Source organism: Lipophrys pholis, assembly GCF_963383615.2.
Source record: "Lipophrys pholis genome assembly, chromosome: 2".
Classification (NCBI taxonomy): Eukaryota; Metazoa; Chordata; class Actinopteri; order Blenniiformes; family Blenniidae; genus Lipophrys; species Lipophrys pholis.
Genome location: NC_137636.1, coordinates 28,816,547 through 28,831,532, shown reverse-complemented (window position 1 = coordinate 28,831,532; position 14,986 = coordinate 28,816,547). Strand labels below are relative to the sequence as shown.

Genomic DNA, 14,986 nt, shown 5'->3' with positions numbered 1-14,986 from the left:
CTCAGATGACATTTTCCTGTTTAATTATACATCTCTCAGTTCCATAATGCTTCCAAGCTGTTGATAGTGGTGGTTCTGGTGGTGAATATGCTAATGTCTCCAGTCTTTTCAAATGCACGGCTGTCGTTAAAAACCCAAATTGGAGATTTCACCCACTCGACAAAAGACAGTGATTGTAAAACCCATCATGAGGTTTATTGAGGATGTCCACATAAACGTCAGTCAAATTAGGTCGGGCTTGTCTCCACACCCACATTTTACAGGCGGCAGATAATAATTTCAGTCTTGTTTAGTGACGTGCACAGAAACTGTACTTGTGAATGGATTGTCTGTTTGCGCTCATGTGCACTCACACGTCTTGTGTTTTCTCTTGATAGACGTGAGATTTTTGTTTACCAACAACTTTGTAAATTGCCCCGCAAGCACCCTCCGTACAGCGGCTCAGATCAACCCATTTGCTGTTCCTTTGCATCCCACACTCCCTCTCAGCCTCACAGTCATCCTTCAGGGCTCACCTCGTGTGCTGAGCGAGCATGCAGTTCACCGCGTGAAGAAACGCCGAGCAGAAGCAAATCCTGCTGCACCCATGCCTCGCATATCTGAGGCAAGCAGGTTGGAAGGAGGTGTTGATAGTGACAAGGTGGTGGGTAGTCATGAAAGTACAGTGGAGAGCAGTGTGAAGATCACTTGCAGCATTTCCTAGCCAGCCCTGTGCCTCGCTGCTAAGCGGGGCCCGTTGCCAGCACTCGCAAAGGCTGTAATGAGTTTATTTCATGTCGGCTGTGAAAGTGCCCGTCTCTGTCTCGCAGGCACTCAAACAGAGCTGAGGCCCATAAACACAAAGTGCAGCGTGTAAATCCCCACAGCCTGACGTCTCCCAGCCTGCCCTCTATGGCTCCTGAGCATCTCTTTATCGAGAGTGAGAAGGGAGAGGTGAGATCCTCACTTGCCCTCCTGAGAAGACAAAATGGGTCTTGCTACAAGGTGTGGAGCGGCCCCCTTTACCGAAGACCATTCGTGTTTTAGTCTTTAACCTCGTCTACTTACACTTGTCTCTTTGGGAAAATCTTTTCTTTTTTCTTTTTTTATGTCGAGCAACGATCAAACAGAACGTCGACTGTACCGAGCACACCGTTTGTTGTGAACAGCAGCACATCAAAAGCGAAGTGCACAGTGATTTGTTTTGGCTCGTAGTGTTTCACCTCTGACGAATAGAACATCAGATGTGCGCGCTTTTCATGACGTCAGCCCGCCTGGCGTGCCCTCCTCTCCTGTCCAATCTCCTTCCGTTGATGCAATGCAAAACGCTGCCCCTTGCGCTCTCCTTCCAAGTGCAGGTCGGCCTGTCTACATAAGGTCCCCATGCAGAACTACATCCTCCCCAGGCCTCAGAGTGAGCGATAGGTCACTGGTTACTGAAGCAGTGAGTGGAAGAGGAGTGAGGCAAAGGAAGAGAATGAGAAAAAGGGGAGTTTCTCTCTGTGTCTCTGTCTCTCTCTGTCTCTCTCGCTCTCATTCGCTCTCGTTCTCTCCTCTCTGACACGGCTTTGGTCTGGGTTGAGGGATTAGTGTGTGAGGCTCCACCACAGCCTCTTCCCTGGCTTGTTTTCCAGATATTATCTTTAAGTGCGAGCCCGACGCCGGACTCTCTCTTTCCGTCTGTCTCCCTCTTCTCTGTCCCCTCTGTGTTTGAACCCAGTGGTGTGAGTCATCCCAGGTTGCTTGAGGAGTGATTTAATTGCTCTCTTTCCTCCACCTTCACCATGCACATCTTGGAGAGTGCCGTCACTGACCCTCCACTCCGACAAATTAAAAAAACAACAACACACAACCAAAAAGCAAAAACTACACTAGCAGCCTATTCATTGTCACAAGAGGTTTTACCACCTATAAAGATAGCCCCCTCAAAAAAAAAACACTGACTCCAAAAATCTGCTCCTATTGATGATGGCACAATACTTCAGGCTCCTGCCATGTTTTACTGTGACAACTTTTCTGTATTGAATAGTGTTCCCGACTGAATGTGGCCACAATATGTGGAGGTAGAAAGCCCCCCGCAGCGGCAGAGGAGCTTTTGTAATCACAGTTGAGGGGGAAAAAAGCCTTCTGCTGGTTTCACCGATGGTGTAAGAGAATTGTTTTGTGAGTGGCACTTGGTTGTGGTGGACACTTTGATTTGTCCCAGGTCAAAGGGGCGAAGCAACATTTTCAGAAAGAGCAATGCCGCTCTTTTAACCTGTGATGCAGGCTGTTGAATGAGACGGCCAACCTTTTTTTTTTCTTTTTTAGAGTGCACACAAGTCTGTTCAATCGATTAAAAAAAAAAAAAAGATATCTATTTACTTTATATATTTAGATTAAAAATATGGTTTCGGTCTAGGCTTGGACGTCCACTATGGTATAATATAATCTGCATACAATTTATTTGCACTTGCTGGATTAAACAGTAGGTGGCACTGTTCCTGCAGATGAAAACAATCTGTGGTTCTGCTGGTGGAGGGGAGGGAGTGCAATGTGGAGAGGCCACCTTGCTGGGATTGGCTGAATGTGATAGAAAGTACGTCTGCTCTGACTTAGTAATACCCATCTATACATGAACCCTCTGAGATGAAAGAGTTGCTTGTTGTTAATAGGGGAAGCAATAATTGCACCTCGGCAGCAGTCTAAACTTCTTCTTAGCAACGCGATTGAAACATTGACGTTGGCCTTGTGATGGACCGAGCTCAGAAATGGGATGAGGAGGCTAAAACCTCTCTGTGATTATAACAATTAGAGAGGCTGAACATAAAGTAAAGCATATTGCTCCAGGGGCCGACTGGCTTTTTCCTCCCCTGTGATGCTGATGAGACTCTCTGAGTTGTATAACAGCAGACAGGGATCAATGGCGAATGCTGACTCTTGAGAATACTATGGATGTGCTCTAGACTGCCTGAGATGGCTACTAATCCAGAATGATTATGCAGCTTGCTCTTTGCTATCGGCCTCGTCTAGACAAACAATACGCACAGGCGTGTACAAACACACAAGGAAAAAAAAATGTTTGCTTTGAGGAAGAAACACAGCCACTTTTCATTCTCATAAAAACCCACAAGTGTTCTGCTGCAGTTATCTCCCATCACCAGCAGCGGCAGCTTTTCTTCCTTCCTTCCTTCGTTTTTTTTTTATTTTTTTTTTAGATTTAACTAACGATCAAACTAAAGCTGTACAGATGTTGTTGCTCCCGTCGCTGAGTTTCAGCACGCTGAGCCATCGCTAGGAGGCAAAGCCTATAGGAGCACAAACAAAGTCCTAATGCTTACTTCCAGACCCCCCCTCCTCTTCTCTCCACTCTTGCCTTCATCCCGTCTCAGCAACTCCGTGCTACCATACCCTGCAAACAAAGATGTTTCTGAAACAGGCACAGCATATAGTTCAAAGTGCTGCATTGATTTTTTATTTTTTTATTTTTTTAACATTCAAATTTGAGTAGGTGTCAGTCTGTCACATCGGAACACAACAACCTGAATTAATGCTGTGATTCTGTATGTTTACTAAACCCGGGACAAATAGTATTTACTAATACTCTTTATTGTCATTTCAAATGGAGCTAAATGTGAAAGAGATGATGTCTGGCACCGTGTGAACTCCTGAGCTCAAATGTTTTCTGGAAGGAATGTATCTACACGTGTTTGACATTTGCATGTGTTTGGAAGCTTGCCCAACAATTTAGATGTAGATACAAACACAATCACTACTTCCGCTTCAAAGGTAATGTGTCTTCATCCCCATCACTTGTCGTATCCTCTCTTTTAGCTGCGAGATCTGAGATGGAGTTGCAAGTCCCGGACCAGCCAGTGGTGGCGCAGCACGGCAGAGACGTCACGCTCAACTGCTCCTTCAGCCACGCCAGCCCCTTCAACCTGTCTGATCTGAGCGTCTTTTGGCAGCTGACGGACACCAAGCGCAGCGTGCACGGGTACTGGGAGGAACACGACCAGCTGGCCGACCAGGCAGAGAGCTTCGCCAACCGCACCAGCTTGTTCCCCGCCCAGCTGGGCATGGGCAACGCTTCGCTCCTGCTAAGCAGGGTGGTGGTGGCTGACGAAGGCAGCTATACCTGCTTCGTCAGGGTTCAGGACTACGGCAGGGCCGCTCTGCTGCTGCAGGTGGCCGGTGAGTCAAGCTGCTGATGTACACGACACCTGTGAAAACAAGCAGATGAACATGCTCTCGTGTTAATGACCGACGCTGCTGGACAACAGCATTGAGAAGGGCCAGTCACTTAACTTCATAAATTGAAAATTCTGTTATTTTCACACTGACTTGGCAACCCAATATAATTTAACCCCCCTTTGTTGGTGTGGTGTTATTGTGAGCATGCTTTATCGGCACGTGGGGGGGGGGGGGGGGGGGTCTCCCGACCAGTCTACCCGCCACTGTTCCGGTCAGACTCTGATCATACTGCATCAGACAGTGGACGCCTTGACGCAGTTTCACTTTGTGAGCTTGAGTATGTGGCCTTGATGATGACGTGACAACTTGCACAGCAGAGGGAGGGGAGAGGTGGAGCCTACCTCTAATCTGAACATGTGTTGGCCAATGCGTCTCAGATTCTGACCCATTTCAAAAATAGGCTTGAAGAGTCAGTTTCAGTGTGAAAATGTCTTTAAAACATCATGGAGATTCAGGCTTTCACAGTTACCACTGCCTCTTTATGTAATCTCACTCTGATTTCATGGTGTTGACATCATGGCTCTGTTGGGGGCCGTACCATTAGTTTCAAAACTCCTTGTTCTTTTTTTGAAGCTAAAAAATATTTCCTTCAAGTCTCTAGCTGGGTGTTTCGGCTTGTCGCCGAGCTGCAGAATGACTTTGGGACTGATCGGTTTCCTCCCATGATCCAGGATGTCCAGCTTACTGAAACCTATACTGTGTACTGTAAGTCTTTTGAGTTTACAGTCCTAAAAAATGCCAATATTCCATTCTCATTACCATCAGTGTTGAGTTATTTTCAACCTTATGGGCAGCAAAAAAATAAAAAAAATAAAAAATACAACTACCCACAACACACTTGGGCATTTTTTTTATGTTAATGAAGAACAGAGTCATTAAGAAATAAACAAGAAATTAACTGACCACAAAAAGAAATTCTCAGTTGCAGATCCAGATGTAGTTATGTTCATCAGATTAATTGCCTATGCATTCATATTTTTATATTTCTTTGTGTTTCAAGCTTTTAAAAAGCCACATTTCTACACAATGCGATGTGGTGTTGCAATGCATCACGCTGCAAATTAGATCATTGGAATAATTCCAACTGTTGGTCATTACAGTATGACATACACTTCTATGAACACAGTAACTTTTCAGTGTAATACTTCCTAAAGTCTTCATGCAGACAATTGATGACACAAATGAAGCAGCTCATGAATATAATGTACATTTTGGACACAGTTTTCTATTGATGTATTTTTGCTTCATTTATAAGTGACTCCATCTTTCACGTTTAACGCCCTGTCAAAAGCAAGATCTTTGAAATTTGTCCTCCGTTATAGGAAGATCATCAAAGCTTCTCCAGATCCACAGAATATGGATCAGAAGTTCCAATAATGTTCTAATGATGAGCAAACTGATCTTATGTATTGAAAGTGGTGGCTCTATAAGACATCTACAGATTCATCATTATACTGACTACGTAATAGGAACATACAATCATATTAATGTATTGTACACTTAACTATATCAGAGGTGAGTGAAGATCATTTCCTCTCAGGAGATGTAAACAGGAGATAAACAGCTTCCCCGGGGCTGTTGAGCACTGTTTTTGGTCAATAAGTGCTGATTGTGGTCTCTGTCATGGTCAATATCTGCTGACTTTGATTATTTGATGTTGTTTCCGGTCAATCAGCCATCACTAACATGTTCTCTGCTGCGCGACTACATCGCACACCTTCACAGCTGAGAGCCTTTTATTTATTCATAACGATACTGTGTGCAGTTCCTTCCTGCTCACATTTCTATATCTGTTATGAGATTGTTCCTGTACTCTCCAAGGATGGATGTGCATTAGGCAGTGTTAATGAATAACATTTTTCCACTGCTGGGGGAAGAGAAAACAACGTCTCCAACAGTGACAAATTGGTAAAATTTTATTCATTAGATTTATAGATATTCTATTTTTAGCTAACGTTTACCGTTCCCGTCACAGGGTTTCTCCATGCTGTGCTGGAAGGAAATGAAAGCCGCCCGCGATGGGAATCTGTCTGTCAAGCAGACAGCTGGCGAGGCCAGTGTGTGCCGTGCTAAAACCAGTCTTTGTTTTGAGAGTCCACTTTTCAAAGAGCACCTCGGACCAACTTATTTCATTTCGCCCTCAGCCCCACCCCATTGTTTGCTGTGCAATGATTGGTTCTGGGAATACACCGGCCTCTCTGTCCACCACCTCTGTACCCGTGTTTTAACTCAAGGGAGTGGAGAAGCGTGATTTCAGCTGAGGCTGACGATCACCCCTTTTCACTATCCCTCCTGTGCTTCTCTCTGTGCTATAGACTGAGTCGTCTCGAATCTCTCAGCCTGCCAGTTTCCTCCCAGGCCTGCCCACCTTTCTCTCTCCCAGCTTGTATGGTATTTTCCTTCCCGGGATTGGCTCAGTGGTTTGTCTCTCTAGAGAGCACGACGTTGAGAGTGTAGGGATGTAACATCAGGACATGCTGCAGATGCTGTCTGCGTCAGTGGGATCTTAAGCACCGTGTTATACTAAGCTCCCAAAATATAATTAGGAATTTAATGGGAATCATGTCAAAGAGTTCCCAGGGTGACACTCATTGCAGAGAATCTAAATCTCTCGTAAATTTGTTATGTGTCTTCTGCTCTTTGCTCTATCTCCCCTCTTTCTCACCCAATTCACCCCTCCCAAATCCCATCTATAAATCCTCAATTATTCCTACCCCCTCCAATTTTGCATTCCTCCTTTTTTGTCCCAGCTCCCTACTCCAAGCCCGTGGTAACTTTAGAGCCTGAGTCCAACCTGCGGCCGGGTGACGAGGTGGCGCTGACTTGCGTGGCCTATGGCGGGTATCCAGTGGCCGACGTCATATGGCAGGACGGTGGCGGGCGCAACCTGACCGACAACATCACCACTTCATTGGTGGCTAATGAGGAAGGCCTGTTCACCATGACCAGCGTGCTGACAGCCGTGTTGGAGCCCAACAGCACCTACAGCTGCCGACTGATCAACCCACTGCTGGGCGAGGAGGGCTACGCCTTCGTCACCATCACAGGTGGGAGGATGTCTTCATCTCGCTCCCTGCGCTTCATCTTCTTTCACATCTTTCAGTCAACATTGTCACCTCCATTCTTGTGCAAAGTAAACAAGCTGAAATTGAGTGGCCTCCTGGAGTGTTTGAGTGTTACGATCTCAGAGTAATCTTGTTTTCAGTCATGCATGCGCAGACTCGTATTAAATTCTTGCATGCTTTTGTGAATCAATCTGCCAGTTGAATTTCCTACTGCTGAGGCTTAACTTTTTTTTTTCCTAAGGCTTTGTAAGTCACAGAGAGGCAACAAAGAAATGAAGGAGAAATAATGAAGTGCCCAATTATGGCCCAATAAGCATAACCCATCAGTCCTTGTTCATTGGTAAATTAGATCAGTGGGCGATTATTTCCTTGAGCATAGTCAAATAGCTGTTCATCACATATTTCAGGAGACAAAACAGTAATGAAAGACAGTCCCAGAAGGAGTGATTGGATTCTTCGCAGCTGCCTGCAGGAAGTGTTTGCTAACCAGAAATTAGATTGATATGTTTGCCTTTCTCAGATTGTTTGATGTAATCTGGAGCTCAGTGTGTGACAGTACTTGTGTAATAGTTGAAATCTTCTAATAGTCACCCGCCGCCCAAGTCCCCCCTATAAGCACACCGTTGTGCTCTTATGTGTTAAGTGCAAGGAGAGTGCCATGTAAGGTGGGCCAAGGCTGGGTCTCTAATGGGAGCAGCTCTGTGTGAAATGGCTCATAAATAAGTAGAGGTGGCCCGAGTCTGCTCTGTGGGCCGGAGCTGGCGCTTGGAGCTCGGGTTGTTGAGGCGGAGGTCGAGGCAGAGGTCAGCGAGTGCTGCTCCACTGGGCTGGGAAATGACTTGTGCTGTCTGGAAACAGGATGGCCGATTGGCAGGGCTGGACAACTGAGGGAAGGTGGCCTTTCTAACAGTTTGGTCGACTTCTTTCACAACAGTACAGATAACCAGTCAGAGGGACCACTGGGGGAGTGGAAAGGTATTAAACACATGGTGAGAATGAAATAGTGCTGGGAAGTAACTGTTCAAATGGGCTGTGGCTGCTATTACCCCTCTCTTTTTTGCCTGGTTGATGCAGTATTTGAAGTTGGGTCGAAATAGATGTGATAGTGCTATTACTTTCTTGTCAGTTTTTCCTCCTTTCTGTTCCCCCTACAAACCAGACTCTCTCCTTTTGAAGAGTGTTGATTGAGTCATCCGGATTGGTGATTTTTATGGTTGTGCGTTTTATCGCTTTCTTCTGGAGGAGGTGAGTCAGTGTGAAACCACAACAATGTCGCCTCCAGCCTTTGCCTCCTCTATTTTTCTGCACCATGGAGAGTAAAAGTGGACATTTTAAGATAAACCTTTTAACTATACAGGGTGCCTCACTGATACGAATAAGGACAACATCAATTGCAAAGGTGGAAACATGATGATGTCAGGCATAGAATCTAGAGAAGAGGCTCAGAGGATCTGGCATAAATCTATAAACCTCCACAAGATTGGCACATTGTTTATATTATAAATTAAAACCAAATGCTTGGATGTGAAAATGAAACCAATTATATTGATAAAAATTTAATTCAGTGGATTTTATTGTTCAGATAACATCAAATCCTAAAACTGAGAGATGTTTTCAGTTTCAGAGTTTGGGAACAAAAGTGATCGACTCGCTGTTGTAAATCAAAATCAAAATAAAACTAAATTAAAATGTATAGAAGATATTTGAGTGTATATGTCAGGGTCTTGTCTTTCCTGGATAATGTTTACAATATGTGATGGATCTGGATTGCAAGGAAGCTGATTTTGTGACAGTGTTGATATACTTGTAGATTGTGGTTTGGCATTGATATACTGAAGTAAACAAGGCCCTCCAGGAAAAAAGACATTTTCACTTCAGCAGTATATCATACACCATAAACTGTTTTTCATTGTTGTCTTAACAGATGTGCAAGTCACCTATTCCATGAGCTCTGGATCAGGTAGTTGCTCGTTTGCATGGGGGATTTCTAACTTGTGTTTGTGGGTGCTGTGATGAACTGCGTTCTCAGACAATGGTCTGCAGAGCTGAATTCATGCAGCGAGTTTTAATACACGGAGACCCAAAGTTGTTTTTATACAGTGAAACCTCTTTGTAATATTATTTGGAGAAACTTTCTGCAATGTGTACTGTGAACCAGTCCTTATCTTCACCTTCAATAGAATACCGTTGTGTTTTTCTAACAAAAAGTATTCACCAGTGGAGCAATTATTGGCTTTAAAAACTTGTTCATATCACAATTTGCCTAAGATTTGACTGAAATGTTAATCAACATAGTTTTACAGCTCAATGATAAACATCCGACTTCATAGCCTGGACGGGTCACCAGGACAAACACAATCAAACACATTCATCCTTACATCTATGGGCAAATGAGAGACATCAATTCTTATTTGACGGGCGGCAAGGCTCAGTTGGTAGAGTGGTCGTCTCCCAATTGGAAGTTTACAGGTTCAATTCCCATCTCTGTCGAAGTGTCCTTGGGCAAGACACTGAACCCCAAACTGTTTGGGTGATTGCAGTGAGTGAGTGGTTGGTGGTGGTTGGACGGACCGATGGTGCAGTTTGGCAGCTTTGCCTCCGTCAGTCTGCCCCCAGGGCAGATGTGGCTACATACATAGTTTACCACCATCAAGTATGGAGTGAATGAATAATGCAATGTAAAGTGTCCAGAAAAGCACTATATAAAACCTATGCATTAATTATTATAATTAGCCTCAATCAAATGTTTTTAGCGAGTTGGAGGGAAGTGGAGTATGAATGAGGGAAACTTGCAGACTCCACACAAAAAAAAAATAAATAAACCCAGCTGAACTCAAACCAGGGATATTCCCAACATGATGTGAGAGTGCTAACCACTAAACCGCCGTGTGGACCAAGTGTTTTCAGGTAAATACTCAAAGAAATCCATATAGATGTGCATTATAGGCTTTGATGGCCCTTTGTTCCAAGAAGTAAAAACAGTAAACTTTAAGGGTTACAGTTTAAACAGACTGAGTTAAAGAGAACCACCAAGAAATAAACAGGCTGAAAAAATAGAGGTTCTGGCCAAAGCATGCAGCTTCTTGAAGTGCAATGTGTTGAAGAGGAACGGCAAAAGAAACAAATCCACAAATAAACAAGGGAAAACCCTTAATTAAAGCAGTGGTGATTGTGATTTCCAGCAACTGGGTGCACATGAAGAAGAGTAATTTCTCAGTCAGAGCGCCAGCACAGCTTGATGATGGCCCGAGTTGTTAGTAAACACAGGGAAGATTTATAGTATTTTGCGTAGAGCAATACAAGGGGGCTTGTTTGAAATGAAAATGTATTTGCATTTGTTTACAACAGCTGTTGTGTGTTTAACAGTTTCTGTAATTAATTCTGACCTAGCAGAACTCTTCTGCTGGAGTAGCAGAGTGTGCCGAGCTGGAGTTGATATAGCAAGCATGCTCCCCGTATACGCTCACAAACACGACACACCGCTCTCAGGCTGTGTTGAATCCCATTATAAGAATGGGTGAAATCTGCTTAAAATTCTAAATGGACTATGAAAGTGGGGAAAAAAAAAAAAAAAAGACACCAAGTAAGGAATGGGAAAGACGAGGGGAAAAAAAACACAGAGAGAGAGTGTGAGGTAGAGAGTCAACAAGCATGTTAAAATTTCACACTCTCCCCAATCTCTGATTGAAAAATTACAATAGTAATACAAATCTCCCCCGGGCAGAACAGGAGTTTGACAAGGTTAATTTTGAGAAAATGAACCCTTTGCCCACACTGTGTGGAGCACTATGTGGTCCAGCATCAGCGACACTTTGAGTCTGTGTTGAGCCATCCATGCTAATCTTCCCTCTTTTGGAGAAACCAGCGGATAAACTGCCCCGTCGCAAACACTGCAAACACTGTGGCTGTCAACGCACACTGCTATCACACCTCCCAGGGGTAGTTGTTTTTGGGAACACTCCCCGTGGAGAGTGGGTGAGGTCTTTCTTTTTCTTTTCTGGAGAGCTGTGTGTTTATGTGTTGCTGGAATACTGATAGATTTGCCGAGTGGGGGGACCCCCCCCGGAACAGCTTGTAATAATGAACAGTCGAATGATGGAAAGGAGCAGCTTCAGTCCGCAAATGAGCCGTAGCCTGACTGCTTGCTTGGACAGTGTTCTCGCGTACAAACCGCCGCGCCCTCCTCCTCCTCTTCCTCCTCCTCCTCCTCCTCCTCCTCCTCCTCCTCCTGTCTCGAGGCCCTTTGCACTGTTTCACACTCTCAGCCCATTCCGACCACTTTGTTCTGCTCAAAGAGAATAATGTTTTTGGAGGTTTTCAGGGATCAGGAGTCTCTATCCTATCATTTCTTTTTTTGTATTATTTTTTTTTTTCACCTCGATCTTTCTCTGAATGCTGAGCTTTAGCAATGTATCTCATCTGCCGGAGCTGTGTGATTGCTGCAGTGTGTGTCGTCTGATGGCGGGGTTTCAGGGGCCGTCACTGAAACACCCGCACACACACACACACACACACACACACACACACACACACACACACACACACACACACACACACACACACACACACACACACACACACACACACACACACACACACACACACACACACACACACACACACACTCCAGCACCTCCCCCACTCCGTCTGCTTGCTCTCCCAATGAGGATGGCACCATTTCCCCGCCATTGCTCTGCTGGCACAGCATTTACAGTTGAAAAGTGTGCGGACGGAGATAGAGTGGGGAAAGGAAGGAGATAGAGAGATGAGGCAAGGAGATAGAGGGAGTTAGGCAGGCAGGGTTAGGAGGGATGAGGACCAGTTGACAGAAAGTAAGATGGAGATGACAATGTTTGCTGAGCTCAGAGTTGTGGCATTACGGCCCAACGGGCTTGAAGATGTCCTCACTGACAGAGAAAGGAAGCAGCGGCATCGAGTTTAGAGGATTTTCTACAGAATTTTACTATCTAGTTAGCATTCTTCAGCTTTCTCGGGTGGTACAGTGGATCAGTGGTTAGCACTGCTGCTTCAAAATCAAATCTTCTCAGATCTGATTCTGACTCTCTGCAATGGTACAGTCTGATCTTCCATAGTCATTTTGGATAAATTCAAGTGAATACAGGTTGTAGAAAGTTTGAGTTCCCTTGAGTTTTTAAGTATGACCAAACAATAGCTTTAATAGATAGGAAGAGGATGAAAGTAGATAAAAAAAAAATTTTTTCACATCCTTCTTAAAACAGTCTCTGTCAATTATTGTTTATTGTTTTCAGCCCGAGCGATTGTTCCCATCCGCAAAGATGAGAAGCAGTCTAATACGTGTTGTCTAAAGTCTTTTGAATATTATTTCTTTTTTCTTGTTATTGCTTGAGATCTGCAAACGGAAACTAAATAGAAATACACAATGAAACAAATAAAAGAATTGATTTGTGCAATCTGCAAGTTAAATTAAGATTACATGTACTCATGTTGAAAATGTTTTAAATATATATTTTTCACTGTGGATAGCCTTTTTAAAGGAATATTATTCTGGAAGAAAAAGAATGCACAAAGAAGAGTTTCAGCTTCTCATGATTTTGCACATTATATGTTTAATAGGGATTATCTAATGATGTAAAGAAGTATTGAAATGTCTTCTTTGCTTGTCATTCATTGTGTGTGGGTGTATATACAGTACGTGTGTCCCTTACCCCCCCCCCCCACCCCCCTCCTCCCTCCCCCTCTAGTTTGTTGATTTGTTATTTGTTATTGACAGACTTTATGCTGTGAATTGTACCATGCAGCGACACCGTTTAGCTCTGGGGTGGCTTTCCCTGGCTAAATATATCACAATAACAAAAATGTGTTTCACTGGCTAAAACCCACCAGCAGCAGCAGAAAAAGTGCTGACCTTGCAGTGGTTGCTCTCCAAACACTGACACAAAATCTCAGCCATTGTAAGCTTATCTTGGTATTGATGGGATGCCTCTTTGAATGGATGTGATGCTAAATAAAATATCGCTTTGTACCAGAGGGAAAACAATTAATATGTTTATATTTTGTAACTGAACTACTCCACCTGTGACTTTTTGACACTCCATCTTCAACATCTCTTTTTCGGTTTTAGCTATTGAGGCACTAATTGTTTTGAGTGAGGCGGCTCACAGTGAAACTCACAGCGAAAGTATCCCTGGTTGATTGTGGGTTTTTTGCGGGACTTCCTCTGTTCTCAATTTGTGTGCATTTGTTTTCTCTATTTACTCAGTTTCTCTCATGCACTTTCCCCTATCCCGTATGTGCAGCTTGAATGAATCTTTTTGAATCTACTGCTGCCAATTCTCTATAAAGAACTGTTGCATAAAGCAAGCTTCATGAAAACCCCTTATGCAGGAATAGACTCGCTCGCAGAGAATCACTCTTTTCCTTCATGTGTCATGTTGGCCACGTTCTAACATTTCCTCTGCTTCTGTCGCCTCCTTCAAGTTTCCTTCGGACCTTTTGATTTCCCTCAGAGTCTTTTCTAAGCCGACTTACTTTATTTTTTTGCTCCAAGTCCAACCCTATTTTTGTCTTGTGTATTTCCCCAAGGAGGCTGTTTGTTACTGTATGATTGTTAGGCACACACATCCTCAGCCAACCTCCACTGAATAAATCAAGGTTAAAAAACATCTTTAATTGCTATATAAACATTGACCTTTGTCAGGAAGATGGATCGTAACACAGGTGCTAATGGTGGCGTAAGTGCGAAGCTATTCAGCACACATAGCAGTGGCATTTTTTTTTTCTCATCATCAGATGTGTGCCAGCTTGCTTTCTTGCCCCCTTTTTTTTTTTTTCCCTGGCTGTGTTATTATGTCTTCAGACCTTAATCCTGACACCATGTTGCCATCTAAATAGCTACCTGCCATGCTCAGCCGACCCAGAAAGCGCTCATTCCCCTGTTGTTTTTCGAAGAAGCTTCTTAAGAGTGTGTGTTTTTCTCTGAATTTGCCATGCACAATATTTTTCCACCAAAATTTCTGCAGTTTGAAACATTTATGTGCCTTAAATTGGAGTTAAAAGCATCGCTGTGTGAGGATTGCCAAAGGCGCCGAACAGAAAGACACAGTGATCTAGTGGTTCAAAGATTCTCTCATTAGTGTGGCTGTTTTGGTGAAATTGTAGTGATTGCAATTATTGGAGAAATAGTCTGCTTCTGTCTTTGCACTTTTCTCTCTTTGGATCTTCTCACCAGTCAGTCAACTTCGGAGTAATATGCTGCCCAAAATCATGTTTTTTTTTTTTTTTTCTTTCGTAACAAACCACCATGCAGGTCCTTGTTGAAGACTGAGCCTGAACTAATTTATGCAATTAACAGAGCCCTCAGAGAAACAGAGAACAGCGGTATAAATGAATCTGTTGTCAGTGGAGCAGCAAGCAGGCAACTTTCTCCGCCGAGCACTGTATTAATTAGTGTCCAGCACACAAACAGGCCTTCTTTGACTTGCTGAATGCATGCTCTGTCTTATCAGGAGTCCAGCTTGGGAAAACAACCTAATAGACAGATGAAGTAATGTAGGCAATCTAAAATAAATTCAGGTAGACACCAATGGCGCCATTGTAAGCACATTTATTCCTATCAGGATTATTAACTGGAGCCACTTGCGGCTGTCTCTGCTTTTACACATTTGAAAGTCCTTCCCTGGGCCTTCACCATAGGAAATATATCCCTGTATTATGGCCTGGGCAATGGT

At 43.8% G+C, this 14,986-nt stretch overlaps 1 protein-coding gene across 1 annotated transcript in view; it reads left to right on the top strand.

Annotated features, from left to right (window-relative positions):
- cd276 (CD276 molecule) overlaps nt 1-14,986 on the top strand; it is an 81,081-nt gene that overhangs the window by 18,225 nt on the left and 47,870 nt on the right. Inside the window, exons 3-4 of the mRNA XM_080458668.1 lie at nt 3,793-4,152; nt 6,963-7,259. Of these exons, the coding sequence (XP_080314794.1) occupies nt 3,793-4,152; nt 6,963-7,259 (657 nt within the window). The remainder of the gene's footprint in view (nt 1-3,792; nt 4,153-6,962; nt 7,260-14,986) is intronic.